A 26,941-nucleotide genomic window follows, 5' to 3' on the forward strand; every position below is an offset into this window, starting at 1 on the left:
ACATTATTTTTTTTATTTGATTATGTGTATTATTATGTGTACAACTTCAGCAAGTGCTGCATTACCAGCAATAAATTGGACTAATCTCCAGCGGGTGTTGGACTCCTCCAGTTCTGCCCTTTGTCACAGATTCTGTTCATCATTTTTATGGACAGAATTTCTAGGAATAGCCAAGTAGATGAAGGCTTCTGCCTTGGTAGCCTCAGGTGCCGTTTACAGGAGACCGTTTTCATTTTGAAACGGTCGTTTTGATGGGTTTCGCCCTTCTGTTTACATGACAACAGAGTGAAAACGATGTGTTTCGGAAACAGGGTCCAGAGTGGAGCGTTTCAGAAACGCACCGGCTTGCGTTCTCGTGTAACCGGGGTGATTTGAAAACGCTTGACTCGCACATGCGAACTATGGTTGCGATGGCCACAGTTTTTCGCGCACGCGCAAATTGATAAACAGTACTCGCGGATTCACGAGTGCTTCTTATGCTTTTCTTGTGTTTTTTAATTCAGCGTTGTGTGCACCAGCGATCCAACCTCATCGTCAGTCCACACAAAACCTCTCACATTGGCCATTTTGTAAGTAATGAACAATCTGCCGCACTACCTACTGTGTCACTCCACGCATAAACAAACTTTGCAAAGAGAAAACCAACGCCAACTTGTGGCCTGGCATGGGAACTACATCGTTTTTATCGTTTCCATCGTTTCACATGTCATCGTGTAAACGCGGATCATTTCTGAAACGCCATCGTGTAAACGAAAGGCTGAAACGCATCAAAACGACACAGTGAAAACAGCTTCGTGTAAACAGCACCTCAGACTCTCATCTCCAGTTTTTGCAGACGGTGGTGGCTTTGCAGCCGAGTGTGAAGCAGCAGGTATGAGAATTAGCACCTCTAAGTCTGAGGTCATGGGCCTCAGCTGGAGAAACGTGGAGTGCCAGGAACAAGTTGCTGCCCAAGTGGAAGACTTTAATGCTGCGTTTCCACTAGTACCTACTCAGCGTGGCTTGACTCGACTTGGCACGGCACGGTTTGTAGGCATTTCCATAAGGTCCTGGTACCAGGTACTTCTTTAGTACCCACTCAGCTGGGGTTCCAAGTGATCTGAGGCGATCCGAAAATGTGACATCGAACAGCATGCCACTGATTGGCCAGGGAATGTCGTCACTAGCTGAGTCCGGAGAGTGACTCCTTCACCAGAATCAACCGCGCCATTTTTAAAACCCCACAGCAAGAAAATGGAGGCACACAAACCACTGGGAGGCACGGCTGAATGCCCAGACCGACAGTTTGCAGCGGTAGTTTTGCAACAAGAGAGCCATCTGAAATGCGCACACAGCAAACATATTTTAATACAATGATAACCTTCATCCATTAAAGCGTTGTACGGGGGACTGCGACTGCAGTGATGCACGACGTCGGTCGTGGTGAGGAGAGAGCTGAGCTTAAACATGAAGCTGTCGATTTACAGGTTGATCTACGTTCCTACCCTCACCTATGGTCATGAGTGCTGTGCAATTGTGGGTACAAGCAGCAAAAATGAGCTTCCTCTAAAGCAGGGGTCTCAAACTCCAGGTCTCGAGGGCCGGTGTCCTGCAGGTTTTAGATGTGTGCCTGATCCAACACACCTGAATCAAACGGCTGAATTACCTCCTCAGTATGCAGTCAAGTACTCCAGAGTCCTGCTAATGACTTCTATATTTGACTCAGGTGTGTTGAACCAGAGACACATCTAAAACCTGCAGGACACCGGGCCTCGAGGCCTGGAGTTTGAGACCCCTGCCGTAAAGGGTCATTCGAGAGGGGCTCAGAACAGAGTTCCAGATTGAAAGGAGCCAGCTGAGGTGGTTGAGGCATCTGACTAGGATGCCTGCTGGGCGACTCTCGGGTGACGTGGTCCGGGCATGACCTACAGGGATGAGGCCCTGGGGCAATCCCAGGACATGCTGGAGAGATTATATCTCTCGGCTGGCCTGTGAACAGAGGAGGTGGCTGGGGAGAGGCAGGTCTGGGTTTCTTTGCTTAGGCTGCTGCCCCCATGACCCAGCTGCAGATAAGCATAAGAAAATGGATGGATGGACATTCTGTGCCGGATTTCGTTTATGAAGGTCTTCGTTTTCTCTTGATTAGCTGCCTTTGGAGCCATCTGAAGGCTGCAGGTTTGTGTTGCTTCTGAAGTGTCTAATTTGAGTGGTGCACACAGTAAAAGTGTGATTATGCACACCACCACTGACAGCCTTGATTAAATCTTGCAAAATCACAAACAAACACCTCCTTTCATGTCTACTACAAGAAACCTTTACTGTCTTATGGAGAAACACTGAATGTTGACATTTTTCACACCTTGTACTAAATCTATACCTACTCGTTAGCGAAACAAAAGGTTCAGAGTGGGTAACAATAAAAGTACACAAGCAGTGTTAAAGCTGTAGTTCTAGAAGAAATTACCCATGCGTGTTTGTGCTGTTTAGCCTAAGTTACTGAAACAAATTTATACAGAAGTGACTGTTTTGAGTTTGCTAAGAAGCATTAAGGATATATTCTCTTCAAAGGGAAACAGCTGGTTTTATAAATAAGCCTATTATGCCAAACCAAATACAAATAATTGTCTATTAATTGAGTTTTATTTGCCTACAAGGTGCTCTGGCCACCAAGGTGCTTTAATTGGATATTTAATAGCCTTTAAATTACCTGAGCATCTTCAATTCCCTTTGCAGCTTTCCAAGTTTTTCCCCTCATAATGTCTTGTTGTTTAAAGCCCTAGTGGTCATATTTACTGCCTTAACTATTTAGGATTAAGTTGTCCTGGGAATGCTGTGTGACACAAAGTCTTTAGAAAGACTGACGAAGAGAAAACTCCATTAAAGGAAGCCTGATGCCTTCTTTTTTTCTAAATGCCTGGGTGTTATCAAACGCACTCTCATGATCTATATCTTCTTTTAGTTTGTAATGAATTTCAAGACTGTGAAAATGAGGTGTTAACGCTCCCATTGTGTCACTGACAATCTCAGAAATTCAGCGTCTTTGTGACTGAATAAAATAAAGTCCTCTAGTAGTGTTCACACTGCAACACGATGAAGCTTTATCCATTTATTACTAACCACATTTTCTTGATGGGCTGTATTATACATATTACACAGCATGAATGAATGGTAATGTTGATTCTAATTTTCAATATTGCTTAATAATAATGCAAACAATAGCAGGTCAAAATATTGCAGCCAATCAATGAAAAGTTAAAAACCAATCACAGACACAGGGTTAAAAAATTGAATTTCCTCTCTTCAGTATAAATACATTTTTTATCACCATCTTCTCTGCACCTTTTGCTGAAGGTAGTCTTCTCACACACTATTCTTACCAATATTTGTAAGATCAATGGAGGCAAAGGAATTGGTAATAAGGCAACTAAAAAATTATTATATAGAAATTCAGGATAAGATTACAAAATCTATCTTAAATAATTGTAGGGGCTGTTCGTCATTTAATCAGAGCTCTACAGGCAACACAGACAACAAGGCAGCTTCATTTTCTTTATGCATTATTATTAGAATTCCCAGATTGACATAATTGTATTCTGTGACACAGCTGTAAGCAACTACTAGCCTTTTTATAAAATTAACACTTAGGTGATCTCACCTTAGTAAGAAGAAATATGGAAACAAAAGCAAATGAGTCTGTGTGCAGTTTAAAGGGACAAAATCATAAAACTAACTCACCAAAAACAAGTGATCTACTGTATTGTAAACATATGTACTATTCAGTTACTTAGTAACATGTTACTCTAATCTGACCACTTTTTTCAGTAACGAGTAATCTAACGCGTTACTATTTCCAATCCAGTAATCAGATTAAAGTTACTTATCCCAGTCACTGTGCGTTACTATTTTTGACATTTTCCTCAATAAAAAGCTATATTTTTGCTTTCTTCAAGGGAGTGACATCTGACTGATGTGACAATTGCGTCCCATTTTCAGCATGAGGACAATAACAGCACACAGCGACTCAAACAGAAACAGTGGAGGGAAGAGAGAGATGAGCGTTTTCCAGCTGGAAATACAGGAACTATTGTGAGTTTGTGCTCACCAGCTTCAAAAACACTACGTCAAATTTGAAGAAGCATTTGGAGTCACAGCACGGCACAGTCATAATTACAGAGCGAGTCCCACCAGGTGGTGCAAAGCAGAGAGCTGCAGCTAATGCAGGAGCCCCCCCCCCAGCACCCAAACAACAAAAGCTGGACTTCGGTACAAAATCAGTAAGTGGTGTGTGTGTGTATGTGTGTGTGTGTGTGTGTGTGTGTGTGTGTGTGTGTGTGTGTGTGAGAAGAAGTTGGTCGGACAGTATGTAGTAGAGGAAATGCTGCCCTTAAACACGGCTGACTTGTAACTTGTAATCTCACTTAGTTACTTTTAAAATCAAGTAATCAGCCAAGCAACTAAGTTACTTTTTAAAGGAGCAATCAGCAATCAGGTTACTTTTTCAAGGTAACTATGCCGTCACTGGTGGTATTTTCATAAAAAGTTGGTATTTTTTTAACTTTGTCACAAATCAAGCTTTGATCAATATTACACCAACTACCCAAGATTCCAGAAAACATGCCTGCTATATGAACACGACCTGACGTAGTGCCCTTCGAGCCTTCCTCCCTACCCCAAACTCCACTGTACAAAACAGGCTCACTGACACGCTGGCAGAGGAAGTGGGAAATGAGCTTTTATGAACCAGCACTGAAAAATTGATAAATATCTCTCTGACGGTGCCATTTACCTGTGAGGAATCAATATCATAATAACGAGAGTGAACCTAATGCATGATTGAAAATAAACTGTAAAAACACATAAATGTATTTTTCCTTATAGATGGGTCTAACCATTACTGAGAAAATGGAAATTATACTGTCTTGTAATAAAACCGTACGACCACAGAAGAAACAATTCCATTTAAGGCTTCCCCGCTACACTCCTGTCAGCACTTTAAACCTTGCATCCATTACTTACAACAGCTGCATGCTCTTAAAGAGACAAATCCTGAATCATAAATGGACGTGAAGAATAAATCCAGAAAAAAACTTTAAAAAAAATCTCATTATCAATTGTTAATGCAGATATTGTAGTAATAAAATAGAAAGTGATTTAGATCATATGAGCAATTTTCATTTGTATGTTCACAGGCAACGGGCCTAAGACCGATATAACATCTGAGGGAGATTTAATCTATTCATCTGCAGGACGAATAGAAGGAGGAAAATATCCAACTGAGATAAATAAATCAGCCGCACACAAGTATTAGCAGATAGCAGAAAAGGCAGTCAGAGGCATTCCAAGGTATCACCTAGGAAGATGAAAAGGAGGCCAGAGTGGCTTAGATTAGAGATGGCATTTCCTCTCTGGGTGATTATAACCACAGACTCACTCCCCAGTCATCCTCTACCCGCATCCCCGCTTGGCTTCTGCCACTCGCTTACATCCAGTCCACTCTATCTTTCTGTGCTGGAAGGAAAAGAAGAAAACTCGTGTGCCCTGCGATCCAGCCGAAAGACACCATCTGTTCTTACTTTTCTGTGACAAACAGAAAAATGAATCAGACTCTTTATGTAAAACTGAAATCAACCGAGGAGAAATTTCTTCTGTTTGAAGAGAAATCCTAAATGCTGCTGAACAGAAAGCTTCGATGCAACCGTGCCAACATTTTTAGAGTTACCCGTAAGAAATGTCTTGACACCTACAATAAAAGGAGAACACAATGTGCAGGCCAACCAAACATGTTGAGACAGCTAAGCTGATGCACTTTTTTCTTTTTTTTAACTGAACAAAACTGATTTATTCTCAAGACTCTTTGGTCTTTAGCCCCAAATCCCATTTTTTTTACACTTTATTTGGCTGGTCTTTGAATCAGTGCTACTTCTGAGGCAGTCTGGCATTGCTAAATCCCTCCATGCAGCCCCATTTAAGCATCCCTGGGGTTTTCTTTGTTCTAGGATGAAAAGTCAAGGTTCCAATCTCCTCACCTTTCACTGTTAACAACATCCTGCAGGTATGTGATGGCTGCATTTAAAGATCTCCTGGTTGACAACTATTTGAGACATTGTGACACGATATCTTCTCTAACTGCACAGAAAAAAAAGCATTCTTATAAATGCATCGCACCCATTCGGCGACGCCTCAGCGGAGGGTTCCACATTTCAAAGTTGTGCACATGGTAATCTGCTTTAAATGGATGTTTCTGGCCTTCTATCATAGCTCGATCATCAACTTAGCAGACTTAAACCATGGCTGAAAAAACAATACTAATAGTGGATAATTATCAGCTTTTACTCTGTCTGCACTGGCTGCTCCATTCCCTCTCCCATCACACAAAGAGGCTGGTGAATAAACACAATGGCATGAATAAATAATGATCCCACAATCCTCTTAAGGTCCCCGAATAGTGAGCAGGGGGGGAAAAAAAGACAAAAGTTTACTTTTGGTGTTTGAGAGCAAGCAGAGCCTGAAATTGTAAGCGACTCATTAGGGCTACATGTGGCTTGCCTCGGGCCTTGCTGAACAAAGATGACACCATCCCCATCCTGCAGTTCCTCAGTGCATTCTAGGCCTGGCCTAATAAAATTCTAAAGTATACCCTTAAGAAAAAGCTACACTCCTAATAAAAGACAAGAAAGAGCTTAAACACTGCCTCAAAAATCCAAAAACCTTTACATCTTCCAAACTTTTTTTTTCTGGAAACAAAATTTTACAATACAGTGAAATTCTAAGCAGTGAGCCGGACACGGTTTACATGATTTCTCCAGATGTTGGATATAGCCATCACAGTACTATGTAGGCTTTCATGCTAGGAGAGTACACCCCTGTTAAAACTGATATCCTCCTCTCATCATGCTCTCCAGATAGCTTACATAAAAGCCCGCTGTTTTTCATTTCAGACACTTTGTCAGTGTTGAAGAATTGATTTGTGTGTGCATCCCGCTCCCACTGAGTGCAAGACGGTTCAAAAGGCGATCTAAAATACATGCTGTCAAGCAGTTTATGTTTGTAAGTGCTTATATAATTCATAGTATGGTAAAAGTTAAGCCACTAAGAGTCAGCTACATGGTCAGTAAGGTTTGTTTATACCACAAGCAGTTACATGATGTTTCACTTGGAGCGTAATGTAAAAGCAATGTAGGGATAAACGCATCATTTCAATACAATTAGATCATTCAGATCTTATATAAGCACAGGGCAACCATTTAAATACTTCTCATAATTCTCCTTCTTGAATTTGGTCCAACTATATGATCAACAGAGGGGTAGGAGCAAGAATGTGAAGGCAAAAGCTGTTTTATGCAGACAGAAAACACCTTTTCTAAAGCGCATTTATAAAGACTTTGGCTGCAGGAACTTCTATTCCAAATTCCTTCACAGGCAATGAAATAAAAGCAGCTTGACATGTGCATCAGCATAAACGCCACAATTATCCTTAAATAATGCACTGAAGATAAGAGAAATCTGCTGCAAATAAGAAGCAGCAGCATGAATAGCAGCAAACAGGAATAAGTTCCAGTATTTTATGCATTCTATCACTAAATATTGAGTCCTTCATATTTATAAGGGTTAAAGAGAATCATTTAAGAATGAAAGAATTAGACAACATTCAACAGCTTGATTACAGTGAATAATTACCGATTACAGACGATTATGGTGAATAATTGTAACATCATGGATTTAATTAACTTTAATAAAAGGGCCTTTTTTTTTTTTTTTTTTAACAGAAAAACAGGGGAAAGAGGTGGAGGTAGGGAGTTATGCGGCCCCCGCTCGCCCACAGCAATCCCACAGCCTCTACAACAGAATTCCCGCAGTGGCAGACGAGGTCCGATCCGAGCTCCATCACTCACCTCTGAACGGGACCGGAGGTGAGAGATCACCGGTGATCTGGGGACAAAGTCAGCTGTAAGCAGCCATTAATGAAAACTCCACAGGTTCGTTTATGGAAGCCTTTTATGGCTTTAACTTCTCTGGCTTTTTTTGGGGGGGGGGCAAAGTGACACACTGTAAAGGAGAGGCGTGACCAACAGTGGCTTTGGAGGGAAAATGAACGTAGAATAAAACAACAGTTTTATCTGAGTTATTTTGTTCTCATAACTGTTGGAAGACAAAATCATAATTGAAAATAAAGCCTGATGAATCGACCGGCCCTGGTATAATGGTATAAATCAATCAATTCATTTATCAGTTTGTGACATTTTGGTTCATAGTAAACATACATTCTGTTACACAAAGAATATCCTGAGCTAAACTGCACAATAAGGATGGGAGCAAATAAATATTTCATGGATAAATACTCGATTAAAAAAATTAATCGAATTAATTACAAGCTTTGTAATTAATTAATCGAAATTAATCGCATTTTAATCGCATTTCAATATTTGACATGAGAAATATTAATTTAAGTTTAGTTGATGAATGAATCAATATACATAAGCTTAAACTTCAAAATTTTGTTTATTTTCCCACCAGTCTACTACACAGACCAACAAAGGGTGGAAGTGCTCCTGTGATAAGCAAACTCCTGAAATTAAAGTTAAGCATCATAACTGGATAGTTTTATTCAACATTAATGTCTCACTTGTTATAGTTGGAAATTAATCATTCTCTCAGCTGTATTCCTTGATGTTGAAATGTGTTATACTTGTTTTAACAGCTTATTTTGAATTAAAGACTTAAAATTAAACCACAAAAAGGAGAAAAAGTTCGTTCTCCGTTTAATCAGCTGCTGTTACACAGCTGTGCTTCGCACTCACGGTTGCTAGGCGACATGAGCTACGCAGAGGTGACGCTGATATGAAGGCTAGCTGCTCACTTCCGGCCTTTGTGGTGTTCGTGGGCTGCGAAAGACGTGGGCCGGGTCCTTCGCAGGATTCGGCCCCCTAATTTGGACATTGTGCGTCGATATAATCTGTATGCCGGGAACTCGCGCACTGAGAAACGTTCCACGGTGCAAAGTGCGATTAAAATGCGTTAAAATTTTTAACGCGTTAATTTCCCCATAATTAATTAATCGAAATTAACGCGTTAAAGTCCCACCCCTAATATAATTATATATGTATATATATATATTTTTTTTTCTTCTCAAACGGTATAAACAAAAAGGCACTTCTGAGTCAAAGCTACATGCCCCAAATGTCACACAGACATTTTTATTAACATTCAGCTGTAGATGTACATGAGAAATTACTCAAAAATAAACTATTGGCATCCTTAAATAATAATGCTCCTCAAACAAATTAATGCTTTTTTCCTCCATAACAAAGACTCACAGCTGTGCTATTAAAATGTAAACAGAAAGATACAGAGCAAAAATAGCAAAAGGCTGACTGATTCTTTACAAAGCCAGTCTGCAGTGAAGTAGACTTCACCAAAGTGCTTGCTCCTGCATGTACTCCTGTACATCTAGTACTCTGTGCAGATAAAACATGTAAACAGACTGAATGAATCAAACTCCATCCTTCAGTCAGCAGAGTTCTAGCCAGCTCAGTAAATCCACAGACATATGCGCTGACGTATCACAACAACGGGCCCACCCACTCAATGTGGTGTATCTGTCGGCTGCATCACGAACACACGAAAAAGACCCACTTCTGCTACCAAAGTCACGTGACTTACAGTCCCAACCAACTTCTGCTATGGAGTTGTGGTATGGCAGCGCCCTCTTACCTGCAGCCAGGGACTCTTGGGGATCCGGGCGATGCCAAAGCGTACGAAGGCTGTACACAAAACACGGCGACAGTGGAGGACTTCAGGTTTTCAAAACTCTCCACAAGTTGCCGAAGTCACCGGAAAAAGTCGCTAAATTTGTCGCTAGTCGCTTTTTAGAAAAAAGTCGACAACACTGCCGTGCTGTCGCTTCCTGTGTGATTTTTACCCGTAAAGCGGTGCGGGAGAGGGGTGGGGCAGTGAGAGGTTGTGTAGAGACAAACTGGGAGGAGAGACAGGTGAACTGGTGGATCTATAAGTATGATTGTAACGCTACACAGGCTATATCGATATAAACAATATTGTCTCATCTTATATCGCGTATGAAAATATACTTATATATCTTAAAAACTCGATATATCGCCCAGACCTAGTGGCAGCAGAGCTGAATCAGTCTGTTAGAGAAGCGCTCCACTGCCTGTCCAGTAAACAGGCAGATGGTAAATATGAGTTAGTTACAATGTTAGTTACAACGTAGCGCATGGTTGAAAATGTAAGGCTGTAACTGCGTTAAAATGTTTTATATTGATTAATGTAAAAGAGAAGATAATGACTTTGATTCACCTGGGTCAAGGCTTTCCAATGGGAATTCCCTCTTAAGAGGGAGGGCGTGACAACCCCTAGGTGCTAAGAGCTGATTGGAGAATAACTGGCTACATAAGCTACACCTGGGCAGAGATAAGCAGCAGAGATAAAATACAATAAAACTTTATTTATCCCAGATTTGGGAGTTTTTTTGTTACAGCGGTTACACTCATTAATATAGTTAAATAATAACAACATTTTTGTATTATAAAGAGTTACTTGACATTTGTATTGAAGACTTCCTGTACTACCTGCGTGTGGTCAGGATCATCGAGGGTGAATAATTTTTTTCAGTGACCTCGTGTCCAGCGCAAAACTTCAAATGTGTCCAGTGTGCAGCCAATCACAGAGCCAGCTTTCCTGATCAGTTCATCCAGTCTGGTGGAGTCAGCAGCTCCAATGCTGCTCCCCCAGCAGAGCACAACAAAGCACACTGCGCTCGCTGCAGCAGACTTAAAGAAAATCTCCAGTATTTTGCTGCACCTCACTGTCTTTTGAGCAATACCATCAAAAACAAGAGACTTGAAGGGGATCAGATTAATCTCTTAAGCTTGATTTAACAATATCATACGGATAAGAAAAACAAATTACTCTCGTTTGTCCTCACTTTTCAGGTTCATTTTTGCAAAAGCCTCCCAAATATTTGTTGCATTCTGTAGAGTCACATAAGTAGTGTATGTATTTTTAATGTGGCTGTTTATCAGGCAGCTGACTGACAGAAGTCAATTTATTTTCTAGTACCTGATTAAGTTGTCCAGCTTGACATTCTGGAAACACACCGCCTCAGGGTGCCATCCATACCGAAGCTAAATGGGAAAATGTGTCTGTCTCTCCTGGACTACATTTCCCATGGAACAAAATGCTAAAAGTGTTACACTTTCAACCTACTGTAAACAACTGATAGAGCTTAGCTGGTAAGAAACCAGCTTAAATCCTCTAAAAGTGCATCTATGCCAAAATTTGGTAATTCAGACACTGCGAGCATTGAAGTCTGGAGACGATAGACTGCAGCTCTGCTGCGACCTGCTGCAGAAGCTGGCAATTCATAGAGCTGCGATAAGACTAGTGTTTCCAGTGTGACAGCAGTACTTTTGGGAAACCTCTGAAGGAAAAAAATTGTAAAGCTTATATCCCAAACTATTTTCTTCAGAATTCACATGCTGTGAAATTCTACTGTGCCAAGCTATTTTCACTGTGAGAGAAATAATCCAGGAAGAACATGAGCTGTCCGGCACGATGAGGTTTTGGAAACGCAGTGTCTTCATTTATGTGTGTGAAAATAGTCTTATATTAAGCTTGCCGATCTTATTTTGAATCACTCTGCACTGACAAATAATTATACTCACAAGGACCATCTGAATTCTCACACCCAGGTCTGACTTTCAAGTTTGTAATAGATACTTTTCATCTGCATCCACTGAAGCTTTTTTAAATTTTGCTTTGATGTTTTAATGTGGCTTATTTGTGTAGCATTTCTGTTTTCTATAGTCTGAACATGGACAGAATACATAAGATGCAATATGCATAAGAGCACAATAAAAAAAATAAAAAATGATATCTTAAAAGTAAAAATGTGTTTTCTACTGTTGGGACGATGAAGTGACAGAAAAAATTTACATATTTATTTTCCAAAGCTGGTATTTACTGATAAATGTTAGATCAACAAGGACTAAAAGTTCCATACCTGAATTTGTGTCAGAGAGCACACGTATCAGAGGTGACTGCTAATGAGAAAAACCTCAGCATGAACACTTATTTTTTATTTTTTTACCTCAGACGAGGGCAACAGCACATTATGATCTCTGCTTCCTCAACCTCAATAACAACCCCCTACTTGCTTTCACAAAGATAACCGATCATTCACAGCTATCTGGAACTTCACTGCAAGGCTGCTGTACAACGCTAAAAAAGAAAGAAGAAAAAGGATCATATTTATGTAACATAATATATGTTACATATTTATATTATACTGTTGAACATTTATTTACTTTCCAACTTTATACGTATGACTGAGAAACAGTAGTTAATGTAGGACGCTTGAATCTGGCCACTAACTATTTAGTCAGCTCAGTACATGATTCAAGATACTGAATCAGTGCGTTGCTACTTATATTCCATTTTAAGCAGCAAGACTATTCTCTGAAAATAATATTAGCATGGAAACTGTACTGTATATTAAATGGATATTGCTAAGAGAGGGGCAGAAATTGTAACGCTGGGTTGGGATGATCCTCCAAAGAGGAGGGCTCATCCTCCTCCATGTCGTGCTTTGAGCTGTAGCAGGGCCCCTGAGTCTCAGTGGTGGGCCCTGATGTGATGTTGGTTTAGACTGTCAGAGGCACTGGCAGGGAGTGGATAAGCAACCCCACAGATAACAGCTCAAAACTGTCCACAAGGGCCTATAAAACCCAACAAATTAGCCCGCAAATGAGCCAGAGAATATCTCTACTAATCCATGATCTGAGCCGAAACTCTGCCAAAAAAAGTAAACAAATAAATAACTTCACAAGAAATACTGGGGGTGGAAGTTAGCACTGCTGTGAGCCAGGAAACCACTAGTGATTTCTTTGAAGCATCATTTCGCCTGATATTCTGCTGCTGTGATGCCCGTGACCATTTCAGAACAAGCTTCCATGTTGTGCTCGATGTGGCTGCAGTGAAATTACAGATCCCAGTGTTACAGCAAACACTGTCCCCTACAGCAAAGGATCACAGTCTCCATCACAGACGCCAAAAGTCAATGATGCCCTCAAAATACCACTGTTTGACAATGATCCTGTTGTGTCTGCAGGAAACTGATACAATTAATGCACTACATTAGGTCAGTGTAATTGTTCCTAGGGTCTTGAAAAATAATATTCTATAAATATGTCACTAATTTTGTTGCTTACCTTTTTTTATCTTGTGCACAAGCATATATTGTGTGTATATATATATATATATATATATATATATATATATTAGAACACAAGCCATCTCAGAACAATGGTTTCCATGCCATAACATTACATATTTATAATCACTTAACTTGCTTAAGGACAATCATAAAAATGTTTTATATTAACAGCTAAATGGTACAAATAAAAACAAGATGCAAACAAGATCACTGACTCTTTCAAAAAAAATGAAATAAAGAGCTATAATATGTTGCTGTTGGGCAAAAATCTGGAATCAGTAGACTTGTTATTGTTTTCTCATATATGAGAATATTTTTTTTCTGCCCCCCAAAATCTGTACTCGACTTGTTCATATGCATGTTGGTAAACATGCTACTTCTCTGCCAAGTTCATAATAAAATAAAAATAAAAATATTGCTGTAATTGCTGTAATGCTGTGAGTCCAGCCCTGTGACACAGAGAGAGAAAAAAAAAAAAAGCCTTGTCCAATTGGAAGTCTGATGTCACTTCACCCACAGGCTCCAATTTCTGTGGAAGAGCTCCAGAGAATCAGTTCAAAGTTAAAACACATCTTAAACGTGGAGCGAGCATCAAAGACATTTCCTCATGCAGCTCAGGAGGGCGTGGCCATCGGCAGTTGCATTTCTGTATGCGAAGGTACGCGGGTTTTGTAAGGGACGGGTAGTTTTTGGGAAAAACCATCTCTATGCAGAGCGGACATTTTTAATGTGTCAAATCAGAGCAATCAGAGTTTTTAAATTGTATTAGTCACACTGAACTGTAAATAAATCTTTACTTAGAAGCTGCGATGCTAATATTTCTGTGACTGAAGTCTGGCTTTACTTCGCCTGGTACAATTTAAAATAAAATGTAACAGAAGAAAATGGACTACTGTTAGAGCTGAGTTCCTTGTAACGCATACATTTAACAATCACCCTCAAGTATAGGTGCTCTTCTATGCAATGGAAATGTGGCATGGGCCGAGAATAATAGAACTGAACAAAAGGTCTTTCAGCGCGTAGATATAAGGGACAGATTGACGTGTTCCCCACTCAAGTTCAAACTGTGAGAGATTTGCTTTTCAAAGCTTCTCAGCCTTTCGGGGTTGTGACGTTTCTACGAGGAACACCTGTCCCTCACACTCCGTCACGATACGTTCAAAGATTCAGTTACTGAGTAAAGCCCTGCAGCTCTTAACCTCAATCTTTCAATAGTTCAAAGTTTCTTCAGTCTTGAACCCTTCAACATGCAACTGATACCAGGTAGCGAGGGAACAAATCATTGTCACTGAGGAGCTGGAGAATACTTTTTATAACTCAGTTACGAGAAAGTAATTACTAACTACAATTACATGCATATATAATTTTGGGATTTGAGTAGTGACATGTAGAGCAGACCAAAAAAAAACTTAATGAGAAGGTGCACACTAAGGCCACACTTTTTATCAGCCAACTCGCCATCAATAACTGCTGCACCTACCCCAGCTAAACGCATGATCACATCAGCAGATTATGTACTTAAAAGGTACAAATGCTGATTGTTAACTCGTCTAATAATCACAATAAAAAAAATAAACTCACAAAAAACAAAAGAGACTTTAAAAAAAAAAACCTGACATCGCTCATCATCATGCCCCATTTTCTGCTCGCTGCCTCAAATCGCTGGTCTGTGAAGCAGCTTCAAAAGTGCGATGAAGAAACTGTTACATGAAGCGAAGAAAAACAGCAGGAGTATAAAAAGACAGCACTGATTTGGATAATTATAAGATCAGAATAATCCTCCCCTTTAAAAAAGTAACTTTGAATGCTCATTAAGTCCATTCTACACCATAAAGTATTCACTCACCATCCAAATCATTGAATTCAGGTGTTCCAGTCACTTCCATGTCCACAGGTGTATAAATCAAGCACCTAGGCATGCAGACTGGTGGTACCGTGATAGGCTGATACCTGTGCAACAAGTCCAGGCCTGAAACTTCCTCACTGCTAAATATTCCACAGTCAGCTGTTAGTGGGATTATAACAAAGTGGAAGCAATTGGGAACGGCAGCAGCTCAGCCATGAAGTGGTAGGCCACGTAAAATCACAGAGTGGGGTCAGAGGATGCTGAGGGTCATAGTGCACAGAGGTCACCAACTTTCTGCAGAGTCAATCACTACAGACCTCCAACCTTCATGTGACCTTCAGATCAGCTCAAGAACAGTGAGAGCTTCATGGGATGGGTTTCCATGGCAGCTGCATCCAAGCCTTCCATCACCAAGCTCAATGCAGAGCGTTGATGCAGTGGTGTAAAGTGTTGATGCAGTGGTTGTAAAGTGTTGATGCAGTGGTGTAAAGCACGCCGCCACTGGACTCTAGAGCAGTGGAGACGTGTTCTCTGGAGGGATGAATCACACTTCTCCATCTGCCAATCTGAGGGAGGAGTCTGGGTTTGGTGGTTTGCCGGGGGAACGGTACCTGTCTGACTGCATTGTGACAAGTGTAAAGTTGGTGGAGGGGGGGTTATGGTGTGGGGGTGTTTTTCAGGAGTTGGGGCTCGGCCTCTCAGTTCCAGTCAAAGGAACTCTAATGCTTCAGCAGACCAAGACATTGGGACAATCTGATGCTCCCAGTTTTGTGGGAACAGTTTGGGGATGGCCCCTTCCTGTTCCAACGTGACTGCACACCAGTGCACAAAGCAGCTCCATAAAGACATGGATGAGCCAGTTTTGGGTGGAAGAACTTGAGTGGCCTGCACAGAGTCCTGACCTCAGCCTGATAGAACACCTTTGGGATGAATTAAGTGGAGACTGTAAGTATTTACACGCACAGCGATTAAACATATATCTTTGATGTCTGCCATGGTGTGGGAGCCAAGTTTAGATATTCTATTGCAAGAGGTTATTACTGGTGGCACAGCGGCTCTTCTGAGATTTTTAAGGGAATGGTAAACATATGTATTAAAGAAGTAGCTCAAAATTTGAAGGTGCGTATTTTTTGTCCTTGATAATTTTTGTTGGTTTTGGTTATAAATTGTGATATTAAAGCACTTAAAACATAGTTAGGAGCTTGGGGTAAGAAACAATGTTGTCATTTCAGTAGATTTTATGTGGAAAATCTGCTAATTGAAGTAGAAGTATGTGGAGGTGTGCTGCAGAGCGGCATTTTCGGGTCCAATGTCTCACGATCCTCCCGGCTGTTTCAGATTCTCTGACACTAGAACTGCTAAGAAAGGATGGAAGGATGGAAGGATGGAAGGATGGATGGAAGGATGGATGGATGGATGGACGGATGGATGGATGGATGGATGGACGGATGGATGGATGGATGGATGGATGGACGGATGGATGGAAGGATGGATGGATGGATGGATGGACGGATGGATGTAATGGATGTTAAAATAAAATTCCATTATCTCATATTTGATGACTTCAGCTAAAATTGTTTTATTCACTATATAATGAATTTTGGGGTATGTGGGATTAAAAAATAAATAAAGTACGATCACTACACCTGGAACCACCGACAGAGTCACTTTGACCCCCCCACAGGAATCAGTGTTAACATGTGGCGCTCAACATCTGCAGCATGCCTGGCTGCCAAGCAACACATCTTGTTTACACACATTTTGATATGAAGGCTGCTGTGACACGAGCTTATCGAAATGCAACTGATGGATGAATATAAAGGAGACTGTAGTTAGGTGAAAGATGAAAATGACTGCAGGGTGAACAGGTTGGGATTGGGATATTGAGCCGTGGCAGAGTGGGGCAGCGTGTGTGTGACTGGGAGGGTTGTTGGCTGTGCAGAGCAGCAGGGGAACGTAGCTGAACCGAGCAGAGTCCAGACCGTGGAATATTAATCCACCCGAATAACGCTCCATGCAGCTGTCTTACTTAACTTCAGTGTGTTCTTCATCTAGTTAACCGTAATTAGTCAAATATGACAGTTTTAAGTTGGTTCAATGTATTATTCACAGAACTGTACTAATTAAGCCGAATATATTCAAATTGATTCCATATTGATAAATAAAGCTTCTCAGGAGTTATTAACACAGTTGCGTGTAACCACAAACTTTTTAAGTACTTTTTTTTGTCTAACAAAATCTCTCTTAAGCTCATCCAAAGTGCAATGGCTAGATATTCATTAAAAACAAGAATATGCCAAAAACAACTAGCTAACCTGCTTGTTCTGCACAATCAATCTCAAACTTGTTGTGACAGTTACAAAAATGCCACGTGTCATTAGGACTGCTCATTTTGTGTTAAATCTTCTGCTTTCAAAGCAAGTCAGGTCAAAATTTTTTAGAATTATTATAAATACTATTAGCAGCACCTCTACTAAAGCGGGTGTGGTAAATAATTTTGATTTCACTAGGACACGACCAACACGAAAAGGCACTTTTACTGAAATCAATTTAATAAAAAATGTAAAAAAAAAAAAAAAAAAAAATATCAGTGATTTCAGGAGTGTGTGGAGACAACCAGAAACCCCCACTGATTGCCTGTGCGCTGCAGGCTATGGAGAGACTTTCACGAGAAGATTTCACTGGAGTACTGAGAGGCTTTGCCCCGAAGCAACGCCTACGGCTACCAGGAATTCAGTAATGACCATTAATAATAAAATAAAAGAAAATAAAGAAAATATTTAAAAAAACAAAAACAAAACTCAAATGATCACACCAATAGCATGCATACTGTATGTTCTTTATACTGGCATAAAATACCCGTCATTTTAACTAATATATAACTAACTGAAATAAAAGACTTCTTCTGTGGATGATACAACAAACCAACTTTAGAGTAACATTAAGGCTTTGGCTGTACAGTAGATCTCCTCAATCAATACAGACATCATCTCTCAGAGGACGGAGAAAGTGAAAGCAGAATCAGTACACAACACAACTAACTGCTCACTGCAACTAATTGCATTTTGGCCTTCAAAAAATATCAGCGTCCAGTCCCTCAAACATTTTTCTATCAGCAAGAGCCGTGTAGACTTTAGCCCATTATTTTTCTCACAGGTTATGGAACACATGAATAACAATCCCTCAACAGCTTTTGCGGCTATCTCCACTGCCGGCTCTCGTGGTTACAGAAATGTTATAGCCCAGCCATGACAGTGGGGGAAAGTTGGGATTAGAGAGCACATCTGGATAAGCCGTTATTGGGTAAAAACCAAGAACAGCAAGCCTCTCCCAAACCAGCAGTTTGCCTGGGCCTCCTTTTTGCAGTTTAAACTCTGTAGATGTGCAATGACTCAGCAGGCGCTGGCTGCTGGAAGCATCCTCAAGTGACTCCCTAGGGACCAGAGGCAGCATGCAGAGGATGAACACACATACCAGAACATGCTGCATTTAAATGTTAACCCACAGCCATGCATGTGTATGTGCACACAGACAAACACATGCGCACAAGGTCACAATCAGTGCTGGAAATAATTATTTATCCATTACCAGGTATGAAAATGATAATTAAAATTTGCATGTCTATAATATTACATTTAAACCAATCATGTAATATGTTAAAACAGTAAACCAAGATAGAGGCTAATATTATTGTCACATTATGATAAGCAGTTGTCAGCGTTAACTGACAACTTGGAATCACAGCATCAAGAAAATTGTTTCAAAATTGCTGTCGCTTATTTGCATGCATTAAAACTCGGGTCAGCAAGTCACATGTGGGGGGGGGTGGGGGGGGACTGCCCAGTGGCTGAATACATTAAAGCAGAGTAAATGGTTTGTTGATTTAAAGAGATTAAAGCACATACAAGCAGACCTGCTCGATGGGTTTTAATTAACTTGCTATATATAAATTGTATGTTATCAGGCATTACTGAATTAAATGGCGAATACAAGTGCTCTTTCTGCTCCGGTGAGTGGAATAAAAAGCAACTTAAGAACTGCGATTTGGGTCTCGCAGACGCACGATGCTGCAGCTACGGGTGCTCTGAATACGTTCCAGCGTACCAACACCCCCGGACAGTCAACCGAGGAGTTCCTCTTTAATTATACACAATACAGGCAAATCCAAGTCCCTTGGCATCTCAGATGATCAAGCAGAGGGACGCCACATTCTCTCCCCGAGTCATTCGGGCAAATGGATTCCACTTCCAAGAGTCATTTCTGTCAGTTATAATAAGGAGCTAATACATAATGTGACACACTCTGAAATGCAAAACTATTCACAAGGTTCTCTACAAGGCTGTGCAGGGGCAATTAGAATTTTGCCGCTAGGCCCTTGATGAGTTCCTCTATCTGGGAAGTATCCTGGGAACACTGTCATAAATCTGTCCGTTAATATGCATGATTTAGGTTTGTGTCTGAGGATCATGCTAAACAGAGCTTAAACTTTACCGCATAGCACCTCTGTTAAAAAAGGAAATTAAATAAGTAGGTACCCCTCCAAACTGTGCTGCACTAAGTCGAAGGGCTTTTTCTTTCTGTTTACACACTGTCCAAAAAAAAATAGCAAGCTGGAATAGAGTTTCCTGACAAACAGCCACGGTGGGATCGAGCATCCAAATTTCATCTTCCAAACAGAATCCTGTAATATCACGACTTTACAGCTTTCACTAATCTACAGTTTGACGAGCAGCTTCGGCACGCCGCTGCTCCCTTCTGGCATTTTCTTTGTCGCAGGTAAAGTCGCAGTCTGGAATTATCATACCCCTAAAAAAACAACAAACTCAGACTTACTATAAACTACTGTAGTATATACAGATATATGAATATACATGCCTCTTCTTCCATCCCCCGCCGTGACCTTTCACCTTTGCTGACACACCATAACACTACTGATATTATAACTGCAATTTAATTCAGCATTACGTGTCTGAACTGGTAACTGATGCTTGAGAAGGACAGGAGCTGATTATACAGGGTCACCTACAAGTTGATGTGTCAGAATGCCGATGTGTGAGAAATGCATGTAATGAATAACACGAACCTTTGGCTAACAATAGATTGCTAACGTTTGTTAACACTTGCTCCTGATCGCCAGCCATGACGAGTTAGGCCCACCCAGAGGCAATTTTGTACCTTAGGTTGGTTTCCTGTGAATCTGTTCGTGGCCCCGTCCATGACATTCAATGAAGCTAAATAAATGAAGGAGTTTCTTTGTGATTTTCTAAGCAAACACACGGGGACTTCACACACTCTGGGCCAAAACAGAAACACAGAGGCAGATCATTTTCTAACAAAGACCAACAAAACAATACATTCAACACAAAGGCAGCAAGAACAAAATGATCCCCCAACAAAAACCAGAGGTAATGGCAGGTAATAATTCTGACTGTGCTGAAAACTAAATGATTGCTTTTCCTTTCAGAAGTTACATCCTAATTATGTCGGTCTTTGGGCCAAATTCTGAAATAATCAAGCAAAGATTTGAAAGGCTTAATGAAACTGTCATCTTTAATTGCAGTTCATCTTGTGCTTGTGTGAAGTCCAGTTGAGTGCTGCCAAAAACTATTCAGGCTAACACGATCATTATTTAGTCTGAGACTGTCCCTTTATTTTACCCTGTTCTGCTTTTCCTGCATGACTACATTTTGCTGTTTAGTGTAAACACAAATCAGCTTTTGGATAAAGAGTGGCAGAGAAAGGTTGAAGAGAAGAGCTCCTTACCATTTTCTGTGTTCTCATGTTCTGTGTCAGTCAGATTTAGATTGAGTTGGCCCTGCTGGAGAGGCACGAGCTGCGGCCCGACTTGGTGTTGCTGCGGCCCCACAATCGAACCGCGTGCTCTGGCGACATGATGCCGTCTGTCTCGGTGTCTGCGTCCGAGCCCACACTGACTGAGTATTCGCGGTGTGCCATCCCCAGGTCGGTCCTGTATGTGGCGACATGCGATGGGAGGCCATCTCCAAAGCCAAGATCTCGAAGGGAAAAGTCCGCCCCTACAGCAAGCCGACACACAGGCGTAATTAACTGCATCACTTAACGTAAGTAACTGTATTCAGTGCAGAAGAATGACAGAAAATTTAATGGCCTGTGCAGGAAACATTTGAAGAGCAAAGGTTTCACGAGCAGTGGTTGCGGAGTACATACGTACATTAAGGACTGAGACATCTAAAAAACAGAATGGTTAGCTGATTAAAACATCTTCATGTGTGTTGCTTTCACTATGTCAGAACAGGGTCTTGTTAGGAGTGGACAGATTTTCAGATGCCACACACGAGGGTGAGGAAAGTTTCTCATTGCTTGTACAAAACTTTTCTTTTGTGTGTAACGCTGTCACCAGTTTTCAAACCCTCGATTAACTGCTTTACCGTCTTTAAATGTTACATTTAAAAACACGTAAATTTCTCGCTATTGCGCTGCCAAAGCAGCGAATCCAGGACTAATGCTTTAGCTAGGTGTAAACCTACCATCATGTTTCATTTGAACTTTGATGATTAATGACACATTTGAGTGACTAGGTGAAAGTGTGCATGTCCTCCATGCAGTTTTTAACACCGTCATGCTAAGTTCAATCCACAGCCACCTCTTAATAGTCAGATGATGCTGAGTGACCTCTACTGTGGCTGGATGTAAATTAATAAGAGACTCATTAAAAAATGATGATGCATACATTAACGCCAGACAGTAACATGCTCCTTAACTAACAATCAGCTACTGCTAATGCAGTTATATTTGAACCCAGAGATACTAATGACATTCTCCTGTCTATTATTTATCTAACCTTGTCGGTTGAATTCATCCACTTCGTGATGAACCATTTCCTTGACACGGGTCCCGTACGCCATCCTCGAGTCATGGTCGAAGGCCTTTAGCGTTTCGCTGGAGCTGTAGGACTTTGCGTTGGGTTTGCCGTCCTCGCTGTCTGCTGAGGAGTATAACGGCGCTCTGTGTCCTGCCGGGCAGTAAGTGAGCGGTAGGGTCTACGTTCCTTCACTTCCATGGCTGCCTCCACACTGCTTCCAAAATCAAATGTGGGTTACAATGCCAGCTTAGTTTGAGAGTTCTGCAGAAGAAGAAGAAGACAAACAAAAGATGCCGTGAGAACAGTGCTGATATAAACCTCTTAAACCTCATACTATCAGCACACCACATACACACTTATCCAAACCACTGCAGACACACATCAAATGCAAATGCATGTCCCCCAAACAGCATATGCATGGCTCAGCACACACAATGAGAGCCCAGAGAACCACTAGGATTAGATTTCATGAAATATGGCACAACAAATCTTGCACCTATAAAGTTTACGGTGCAAGTCTCCCACAAATATTCCATTTTATGTGCCGTATAGAAATGCCGGGACTCCCGCATCTGTAAAAGTGGCAGGTGTCCTTCCATGAATTGTGTTGTTTATAAGTTACAAATCATCACCAGTTGGAAACTGGGGCGCCAAACAAATCTAAGGCTACTCTGAAGCAGCAGAGATGATTAAAATCTGCAACATAAAACCACAACTGCCAAATGGAGCATGAGATCAATACAGAGAAGAACTTTAGGCATTCATGTAGGTGCTGCGTTTTATTTTCTTGCCTTCAAGGACGAATTTTTAAAGTGAAGAAAAAAAAAAGACAAAAATAAAGATAAAGAAAAATACAAGACTTTGCTCTCTCTGAAACATGACATAAATCAATGGGTGCCTTGGAAACATGTCATTTGAAGCGACCGCGTGGAGTAAAAAGATTTAATCAGATCAACAAATGTCAGTGTGAATGTAAACCTCATAAAAGGCTTGATCACAATTCACTCTGAAGCTCAAGTACACAGTATGGAAAAATTAGATCAAAGCAATTAAACATATTTTCCACTTCATCCAAATACATTGTCATGATAATAAACCTATAATTAGACATCATATAATTAGACACCTTACCACTCGCACCATAGTATTCTGCTTCTATTCTACTTGCCCCCACACTCGACAATGAATTACTATAAGCAAAAGCGAGACGCGACTCAGTGGACACTACAACGCAGCGAGACATAAAACCCACTCCAGGCAAATCTGGGAGTTTTAACTGACAATATGCCTGTGCTGTTCAGACGAGGATTTTTTCACAAGATAAGCTCTTTATGAATACTGTATGAGATTTGTGCTGGACAGAACAGTAAACAATAATCCTCAGTGAACTATATTTGCCCCTTCTCCCCCAAAAAAGAAGAAGAAAAAAAGTTTATTTTTTAAAGACGCCATTGTTGGTTTGGGGCTTTCTCTTTGTATGTATTGACAGCTGAAAAGATCCTGGTGATTAATGACTTGAGGCCTCAATAGCAGGACCTCTGCCACATGGGGAGGTGTAAGGGGTGGGGTGGGGGCGTGGGGCGAATGCTCCCGGTTTTCTGCCACAAGAGCACTTCAGCAGCTCCCAACATTTCAAATGCAGCTTGTATGAGTTGCTAATTTTTACCTTTCACTCAAGATCCTCGATGCTATGCAAATGTGAGAGAGGGGACAACAAGCAGCTTTCTAAAGTTTCAAGAATGTTCTGCAGAGTGCATTGTTTTTTTTCCAGAGAGCTGGGCTCGCTGCTTCGGCATCTCTCTTCCTCCTCATTACCAATCGCCTAGTATGCAATGAGATGTACTTCTGAGGCCATGGGAAACCTTGTGGAGTTTCTCAAAGACGCAACGGACTACATGCAGAGACAAATGATACGGGACGCAAATGTTTTCCCGTCCTGAAATCCTATCCACCTTAAGTGCTGCTGTCAGAATTTTTAAAAAAAGCACCTGTAAAATGAAACAGTGTTTAGTAACATCTGACATTATCGTTGTGTTTCAGTGCCAGAGAGCTAAGCTGTTGTTCTTCCTCTTCATCTGCCCAAGTCTAAATCCTGCGAGAGCGTGCCAAAGCAAAGGAAATGCCAGCATTATTCTAATGTACGGGTGTGCAACGATAATAAACACAAGGTTTTATTTTACCAAGTTGTATCACCACTCACTTAAAAAAGAATAATAACAGTAATAAGTGATACGAGGCCTATTTTTAAAGTGTTATTATCATCTCATGGTAAGACACAAGAGACTGAACGAAGTGCCTTGAAGCACTGAAGGAGAAGGTTAATGAGGGTACTTGCACAAAGACTCAGAAAAGTTATTTACAAAGACTAGTTAAAAAAAATAACTGCCACGAACTGAAATCTCTAAAATGAAGATAAGAATCAAGCTTTTATTCTAAAGACAAAGTTCTCCCAAAGCCTTAGATGCAGAGCTTGAGCAGTGCCAAAAAGACGCTAACTGCATATCTATGCAATGATCCAAAATCAATGGAGGTCTCGCTGGATAGACAAAGAAATGATGGATGGTCTGTTTTCCTCTTTAAAGCATTTGCAGACTCCACATTTTTCAATTACATTGTCTACAACTGACCGGGGCAGAGTCAGGTTTGTCTGTGGGTGTAAAGCAGATGTATAGCAGCTGTAAGCAGCGCAATAATGTGGTTCTACAGAACAGAGTCATGGGGAGTGCTCAGCAATGAATGAACTGTCAATTCAAGTCATCAGACAGAGTGATGCATAAGGGTCTCGTTGAAATGTCTATTGGGGAAGCAAGTACAGATTCAAAAATCATCTGACCCATTCGGTACGTGAAGGTGCATCAGAGATCACAATCAGCCAGTGCAGCATCGGAATAAGCTACCACAGATAAATGGAAGACCACTCGAGCTATCCAAAAAAAGAAAAAAAAAAAAAGTAAAAATTAAAAAGTAACACTTAGTGTCTGTTGGAAATCCAATAATCCTGAGTTGCAGCAGCATACATGGTACTCAAAGTTCCTTCATTTAGTGGATTTCACTGCTTATGATCAAAGATTAAAACCAGTTTAATCTACTGGACAGAGTTTAGAGCTTACGCAGCAGCAGTGCAAAATGTAAAGTGCTGCTGCTTTCAGAGGGAAACTAACCAGCTACATGCAACCTGGAATATTAGTAAGCTAAACACTATAGTTTCTAACAAATGGACAAGGCAGGGATGCCAATCTGTTCCTGGGTTCTGGTTCATTTATTTCACGCCATTATTTACCTGGTTTATATAGTCTTATTAATTTAAAAAAAATGCAGTAAGCCTCGCCTCTATAGAGTCTCCAGTGGCACTACTCTTAAACGGTTAATCAGCTTAAATGATTTGTGCTCAGAAATAGTTAGTGTTAAGTTTTACCAAACTCGTTGACTGCACTCAATTAATTCTGTCTAATCAGCACAACTCAACAAAACAACTAATGCCAAAAACAACTTGTATGCAATTAAGCTGAAACTGCTGTAGCTGCAGGAGTTCTTTTATCTTTTACAAAATCTGTCAAACCAAAACCATAAAACAAACCTCCTGCAGTTCATCTGCAGTGCAAAAGTAACTTCTTGAAGCTCACGTTAAAACACTTGTTGAGATTTTTGTGAGGAGGTTACTGTGGACATTGCTCCAGTGTCAGGAGTTAAATATGTGATCTAAATAGGTGGGAGGCAATTGGGGTACAATATAAATGCAAATGGCTCTGTACTATCCATCAAACAATTAGCAGCGTGCTGAGAATTGCTATTCAGCACCGGTGCATATAAATCTAGCTTTCTCTCTCTGCACAGCCCTGTTTTCCATTATAATTAACTGCTTGCTGCTCTTTACATGTCATACATTTTTCCACACAGTATTCAGGATGAAATGGTAGCATTTGTCACCCGAGTAAAGACTTAGGAAGTTTGGGCTGCCGGAGACAAAAAAGGGACTGAGAGAATATTTACAATATCTTTGGCTCTTTTTGAAAATGAGTTTTCTATTCTGACAGATACCCTCGGACAGAAATGTGACTGTGTCAATAATTTAAGATGCGCATCTCCCAGTGTGACTGCTGCCATGACCTACATCTACCACCCACCCACCAACCAACCAGCATGAAACAATATGCTGATAAACACACCATAGGCACTGTTGTGAATTAAACAAAACAAACCTAAATGTAACATAATAATATGCAGAAAAATGTTTGGGAATCAAATGAATCATACAAGTATCTTAGAGCATTGTCACGCAGTGTTTGCCAAATCCCTCTGAGTATTATCTGAAGTAATTACAGATTACTTACCTGTGAAATCACGTTATTGATTGATCATCAACACAGGCACTTAAAGTGTTCGTCATCACTGATGATATTTTAAGATAAATGACAGCTGATTATGTTCAGGTGCACCAAACAAAGCATTTCAATACAATCAAAAATGCAATTAATAATTATTCTATAAAATTATACAACTGTGTTGTCTGTTACACATACTATAAAGATACAGTACTGTGCAAAAGTCCTGAGCCAAATGTTGAGACGAATGTTTTTTTTTTTTAACTGAAGCTTATTTAAAAAAAAACAAAAAAAAAAAACTGAAATAATATCTTTAACCAACAAGCTATTTCCCAAAGAGCCAAAAACTGTTCTGAGCTATTAGCTGAAAGCAGTGCCTGGTGTGCACTGTGTTACAAAATTTGAGGAAACTGGAGAAGCGAAGAACAAAAGAAGAAAAGGTCTGAATTGTAAAATTGATGGAATTATGAACACAGAAAAGTACAGTCAGATTTTGACCTACCATGCAGTATCACCCAGAAAGCTTCTGACTAGCAGACCTGGAGAACTATTTTTATTATTGAAGACTACTTAAAGAAAGCTGCCTAACAGATTCAGACAGTACTGAAGAATAAATACTGACTTTAAAGCTCATTAGAATAGTACCAACTCTGTCTTTGCCTCATATACTATATTTCCATGTATGTCTGCCCATGTTTTACTAAATCACTGCAACAATTTCC

At 40.5% G+C, this 26,941-nt stretch overlaps 1 protein-coding gene across 1 annotated transcript in view; it reads right to left on the minus strand.

The window, feature by feature from the left end:
• tenm4 (teneurin transmembrane protein 4) overlaps nucleotides 1–26,941 on the minus strand; it is a 151,405-nt gene that overhangs the window by 96,443 nt on the left and 28,021 nt on the right. The window contains 4 exon segments of the mRNA XM_030744093.1: nucleotides 20,820–20,864; nucleotides 20,867–21,091; nucleotides 21,877–22,026; nucleotides 22,029–22,158. Of these exon segments, the coding sequence (XP_030599953.1) occupies nucleotides 20,820–20,864; nucleotides 20,867–21,091; nucleotides 21,877–22,026; nucleotides 22,029–22,095 (487 nt within the window). The 5' untranslated portion in view covers nucleotides 22,096–22,158.

Source organism: Archocentrus centrarchus, chromosome 13 (genome assembly GCF_007364275.1).
Source record: "Archocentrus centrarchus isolate MPI-CPG fArcCen1 chromosome 13, fArcCen1, whole genome shotgun sequence".
NCBI classification, from domain to species: domain Eukaryota; kingdom Metazoa; phylum Chordata; class Actinopteri; order Cichliformes; family Cichlidae; genus Archocentrus; species Archocentrus centrarchus.